General features: G+C 39.9%; 1 protein-coding gene across 1 annotated transcript in view; it reads right to left on the bottom strand.

Moving 5' to 3' along the window:
• Window positions 1-230: 230 nt before the first annotated feature.
• Window positions 231-6315, bottom strand: part of BLK (BLK proto-oncogene, Src family tyrosine kinase) — a 29468-nt gene continuing 23383 nt past the window's right edge. Inside the window, exons 8-10 of the mRNA XM_063300961.1 lie at window positions 4303-4453; window positions 2609-2740; window positions 231-549 (exon numbers count right to left, since the gene is read on the bottom strand). Coding sequence (XP_063157031.1) covers window positions 338-549; window positions 2609-2740; window positions 4303-4453 — 495 coding nt within the window. The 3' untranslated portion in view covers window positions 231-337. The remainder of the gene's footprint in view (window positions 550-2608; window positions 2741-4302; window positions 4454-6315) is intronic.

The following is a 6315-nucleotide window of genomic DNA, read 5'->3' as shown; positions in this document are numbered from 1 at the left end:
TCTTTCTCATAATGCAGAACATGCAGTTTCAGAGAATGACATGGGCGTGGATATGGGTTTCAGAAGCATGGGTAAAAGAGTGAGAGCCTGCTCCTTGTCACATGTTCTTTCTTTTCCTTGACTCTAAATTCAGTCTTGATGGTTCACATTATTGTTCACTGGGTGGGGAAACCAGAGCCAGGCAATGACAAGCATTAAATATGGCTTCAGAGATTGTTATGTCTTTCCTTCTGAAATGATTGGGAACAACTTTGCAAAGTCCAGCTAAGAGGATGTTCTCCCCCACTATTTCATGCTGTGATTAAAAAAAACCCCCTTCAGCTTTGATGAATATGGGTCAGGTAGTAGTGGGCTCAGATTCATACTGTTTTTCTGTGGTTGTATAAAAGTCTTCAAGGATAGACTGGAGGTATTCAAATGTAGGTCTTTCTTCCGGGTTGTTCTGCCAACATTTTAACATAATTGCATAGAGTTCAGAAGGACAAGATTCTGGACGGGGCATCCGGTAGCCCTGTTCTAGATGTCTGATAACATCATGATTCACCATAGCTATGGGGAAAAAAAGGAAAAATTAAACCATACATAAACCATATACATGTACAAGAAGATACACTTCAGGTGGGAAGAGAACAGCAGCCAACTAGAAGAGGAAATAAGATTGCCTAGAGCTGCCTGAGCTAGAACTCTGTGAAATAACTTCTCTGTAGGTTTCTGAAAACTGCTACCAATTGCTGCATCTTATTGGACAGTAAAAAGGTTCAGTTACCCAGATACTGGAGTGCTTCTGCCCATCGAACTCAAAAGAAAGGATGAAAAAGGCTTTCAACTGAGATTGAGACTTTATTTGGGCAAGCCTAGATGTTCTGACTTGGTATGAATCTTTCCAGTAAACTGTCAACTCAGTTTGTAAGAAGTCACTGTTTGAAAAATGGGCTAGGAGTTGAAATTCAAGAAGATCTTTGGGGAAAGACAAAAGTTCATTGGAAAGACATTGGCCTTCTGTGATGAAGGTCCAAAATTCCATCTGGAATCTAGCCAGAATTCTTAACAGCTCCTGTCCTATAAAACAAACAGTAGTGAGGCAGATGGACTTATCAACAGTTCGCAATAAGGCAGATTCACACTTTCACAGTTTCTAGAAGATGGATTTTATTTGGGTATAAACATTTTGCCTTAGCTAGTATAAAGTGCCATTGGCCAGGGTGACTAGGATTAACAAAATTTTGGAACACAACACATCTGAATGCATTAGATTGGGGAAGGCTGGCTGCAGTATATAATTAGGCCTCAGGTTCAACTGTGAAATCATTATACAGGTTTTCTATAGAATGTATGGCGTTTGTTGTTTATTCGTTTAGTCGCTTCCGACTCTTTGTGACTTCATGGACCAGCCCACGCCAGAGCTTCCTGTCGGTCGTCAACACCCCCAGCTCCCCCAGGGACGCGTCCGTCACCTCTAGAATATCATCCATCCACCTTGCCCTTGGTCGGCCCCTCTTCCTTTTGCCCTCCACTCTCCCTAGCATCAGCATCTTCTCCAGGGTGTCCTGTCTTCTCATTATGTGGCCAAAGTATTTCAGTTTTGCCTTTAATATCATTCCCTCAAGTGAGCAGTCTGGCTTTATTTCCTGGAGGATGGACTGGTTTGATCTTCTTGCAGTCCAAGGCACTCTCAGAATTTTCCTCCAACACCACAGTTCAAAAGCATCGATCTTCCTTCGCTCAGCCTTCCTTATGGTCCAGCTCTCGCAGCCATACGTTACTACGGGGAACACCATTGCTTTAACTATGCGGACCTTATGGCGTAGGAAGTATAAATTATTTCCCCTAAATCAGCTTCAATTCCACATAAGATAGTGGAACATCTAGCAAATCCCATGCCTTTTTGTTTTAATCTGGACAAACCTACAAGCATTATATAATATTGATATATGCTTTTGGAATTCTGGCATAATCCCACTATTTATGAATTTAAATTAAGAACTTTTAATATTGCCATCCTGGATTTTATAATTTATATTTATATTTATATTTATATTGAAGAGGTATGGTTTTTGTATATTAATCTGTATTTAGTTTTAGTTTTATTGTAAACCACCCAGAGTCCCTTTTTTGGGGGAGATGGGCAGTGACGAAATTTGAAATATAAATAAATAAATAAAATTTTTAGGTTCCTCAAGTGGCTCAAGTCTTTACACCTTGCACAATGTGTTTTCCAATCCATTCAGTAGGAAGATTCTCCAAGCAGACAGCATTAAGGTTGGTGGTGTGTGTTTGTGTTGGTGGTGATAATTACAGTTATTTATTAACTTCTCCTGCTTCAACTTTTCAAAGACATGCATGTCCCACCTGTTTCATGAAAAAAGAAGCTGATGAACTCCTTAAAAATAAAGACTAAGTACCTGATGAAGTCAAACTCAAACACAGCTGAGCCTGAACTAGTAAATGAGCCATTTGACTCACTTGAAGTGTATATACAATGATGAGAAGCTGCCTGATACTGGGGCTGAACAATTGGACTAATAATGTCCTTTTGCCCTTAATGGAGGAATCAGAGAGAAGTGCTGGCTCAATGCAGTGAAGGGTGTTAGATTGCAGCCTGCCTTACCTGGATAGGGAATCTGTCCATAGGTGATAATTTCAGTGAGAAGAATTCCAAAGGACCAGACATCAGATTTAATTGTGAAAAGTCCATAGTTAATTGCCTCTGGTGCTGTCCATTTGATAGGAAATTTGGCACCTGCCATTAAAGAAGACATTTAAAATGAAAAACAACCTCCCAGCAGTATCTGGCTCTGGATATCTCTTTTGAGTTTCTTTGTTTAAACCAGATAAGATGGATTCCTCCATGGTGTGGGAGTACGAAGAAGAATGTAAATATGCCAGACCAGGAACACTTGACCCAGTTCACTGACACTGACTGCTACTTGGGGATGTGGGGAAGTTCAGCACTGAAAGTGGTCATAGATGGTAATTTTATTTATGCATTGGCCTATTTAGTGCAGTCAATATAACAGAGCCAGTTTGGTGTAGTGGTTAAGGCATCGGTCTAGAAACCAGGAGACCACGAGTTCTAGTCCTGCCTTAGGCACAAAGCCAGTTGGGTGACCTTGGGCCAGTCACTTTCTCTCAGCCCTAAGAAGGAGGCAATGGCAAACCACTTCCAAAATCTTGCCAAGAAAACTGCAGAGACTTGTTCAGGCAGTCTCCAGGAGTCAAGACTGACTTGAAGGCAGTATGTATGTATGTATATCAGATAAAATTTAGGAGTTAAGGCTGTGATTTGAGCTTACATGCACTAGATTTTGCATATCTAGATTCTATCCAAACATTACTCCTCAAGTAATATTGCATTATTGGCCTGCAGGAAGCAGGGTGGGTACAGTGTGTCAGATAAAGGGGGAGATGTCCTCTTTTCAAACCTCAACTATTCCAAACACCATGGATAGGAAAGCAGTTGAGCTAAGCAATATCTGATTTTATTATTTTATATAGCATATTTGAATATTGCATCTCATGTGCCAGATACCTAAGCAGTATATAATAATGAGGGATGGGATGGGATGGGATAGACAGGTGGAGGGATGGATAAATAGCAACAGTCTGTCTTTTTGTCTATGTATTTAGGCTGTTTCAATGTCTTTTGACTATAGCAAACACTCGGACTATTTCCAAGCATTCACAGAGCTTCCAGTAATCCTTTGCCATAGTAATTTGATCAAGCCTCACTTTCTCTCTCCTTTAATCCTTCTTATACTAACTAAGTTACTAAAAGATATACCTGTTACACCAGAAGATGCTGTTACAGAAAAAGATTTGGAATAAAATCTATCTGACATGATTATGGAGAACAGCGTGAACAAGAATTTATTACTGGATATACAAAAAAATCAGAAGAGGCTCTAAAATTAAGAAGGAAATAGAAGTGCCAATTCAAGAGAGTAATTAGAATAATTTCTTCCTGCTGGACTTACAAAAGAGGCTTGTTGAAATTTTGAAGAAATTCAAGACAAGGGATAATAATCATTCGAATGGATTAAAGAGCAAAATTGTATTGTGTTTACAATACAATATTTATTTATTTGTGTTGTTTTCCTATTACTGGAAAGTATTCTTCTGCAGACTATCCAAGGTGGCATGAACTGCAGTTATATTGTTAAGGGCACAGAGCCTGAACTATGAAAATACTACTGAGGTAATAATCCTTGTGCATGAAGAACCAAATCTTTTACCTCCAGACTTCTCTTGTTCAATGGAAGATGACCCACAATTCTATCTCCTTTACTACAAAGCTTCACTGACCTTCTTGTGCAAGGTATTCATTCTCTATGATTCTAGCCAGACCAAAATCAGCAATTTTGCAGCAAAGGGATTCTGAGACCAGAATGTTGGCTGCTCTGAGGTCTCTGTGGATCGAGTTCATTCTCTCAATGTATGCCATCCCTTCAGCAACCTAGGAGAGATAAGAACAACAGCTGAACATACCTGGTGGTAAAATGATCAAAGATTGGCCTGCTCAATGGGAGGGCAGAGTTTCTGAGTTTGGTAAGGGATAAAGAAAACCACACATTTCTGTTTCTGTTTTTTATTTTTTACAAGTTGGTTCCATCACATTTTGGCATCAGCTTGCAAATTTGTCATTAAAAAGTCCACATGAAAATTCAAACCCACTGTTGTGACTATTTCTCCCAAAGGATGTATTTTTATACCCGTTTTTTCTCATGCAGTTTTGCAAGTCCTTCCCCCTTCCTTTCATTACATTCACTAACATGCATTTTTGAGCACCACTATTCTTAACAGACCCTTCTGGGGAAAACACTTTTTTTTTAAAAAAATGGAAAGTTGCATTGTAACAGTGAATTCCAAAAGGTAACTGCCTTTTGGCTTTGTGTGCTGCTTCTGGAAATGAAAATTAGGTACAATTTTAGTCATTTTTTCCTCTTGCTAAGCTCAGCATCTTATTGAAAGTGGGCTCTTGAGTGACTCTTTCATGCTGTATCAGCAACTGAGATGCAATCCTGGACCTTCCTGCCAGCAAACAAAGCTATATGGCCCAGATGTTCTACATACCCTCATGGCTATCTTGTTCTATTTTCTTCTGACTAAAGGGACCCTGCATTTTCTATTCCATAGAGATTTGCTAGGGTTTTTTTTTCCACCTCTTTAACTTTCACACAGTTTCAAAAAGGATATGAAAACATACTTTCCACAACTATGTGATATGCTTAAATGGATTTGCTTCTAGTTCAAATGCTGCTTACCTCAGTGGAAAAAGGAGCAATCAGAAGGGGGTGTCATTTCCTGTCCTGATGTCAATGTGATAAAGACAGCAGTCTGGTTTCCCCTCAGTGTGCTAGTGGAGCTGACCACAGGACAACATGCACACCAATAGCTCTCTAATTATAACTTTTACGTAGAAATAAGGGGTCATCACTGGATGTGCCGGGGCTGTTTACACAAACAGTACTGTTGTGATGACATTTGCTATTGGACCTACATTTGGTGGCCAGATGCTGCTGCTATGTGCTATGTTCATGATGCAAGTATTTTGTGAAACAATTTGAGATGAACTGGCAGCTTAATCAATACATATTTTTATATTTCATGCAAAGAACCCAAGGTATTGTGTGGGCTTCTTCTACATTCAGTCTTCACTACAACAGTGTCAGGCACAACATTGTCACTACAACATCATCAGGCTTTGAGGTAATGACTTCTCCCTCGCCATTCAGTGAGTGTCATGGTAGGGTAGGGAGAAAATTGAGCCTTAATCTTCAAATATGACACCATAGCCAGGGAATCTCTTTTTGGGGCTGACAGTCACATTCCCTCAGGGATTATCTGCTGGAAATTACATGGCAGTGGTGGTCAGGAGACAAGCCAGAAGAAGTAGAGGCTTGTATCTTTTGTCTCTCTGTGTCTCTTTTTATTACTCCTGCTGTTTTTTTCTGTCTCTCCTGCTTACCCCTTCTACATTTTTTTCTTTGTCTTCCTCACATTCTCTTGTTTTGACTTTCTTGGCAACTCTTTCCATTTCTCTCTTTCTCTTTCTCTACCACCTGTTCTGTACCTCTGTCACTTCTGTCTTTGGTCTATTCCCCACTTGCATCCAGTCATACTACAAACATCTCATGGCATCATCTTTGCTCTTCTGTATCCTCAAGATATTGCACTCATTGTCAGGTCTTCCAAGAGACATCCTTAAGTTCTCCATAGTTGTACCAGTGCCAGTGTTTTCTGCTTAAGCCAAGAGCAACTTGTGGTGGTTTCACGTTATGTCAAATCTGATGTGCTTTGCTGCCCATCATGTTGGCA

Source organism: Candoia aspera, chromosome 1 (assembly GCF_035149785.1).
Source record: "Candoia aspera isolate rCanAsp1 chromosome 1, rCanAsp1.hap2, whole genome shotgun sequence".
NCBI lineage: Eukaryota > Metazoa > Chordata > Lepidosauria > Squamata > Boidae > Candoia > Candoia aspera.
The sequence above is the reverse complement of the archived record's forward strand: the minus strand, read 5'-3'. Positions and strand labels throughout refer to the sequence as shown.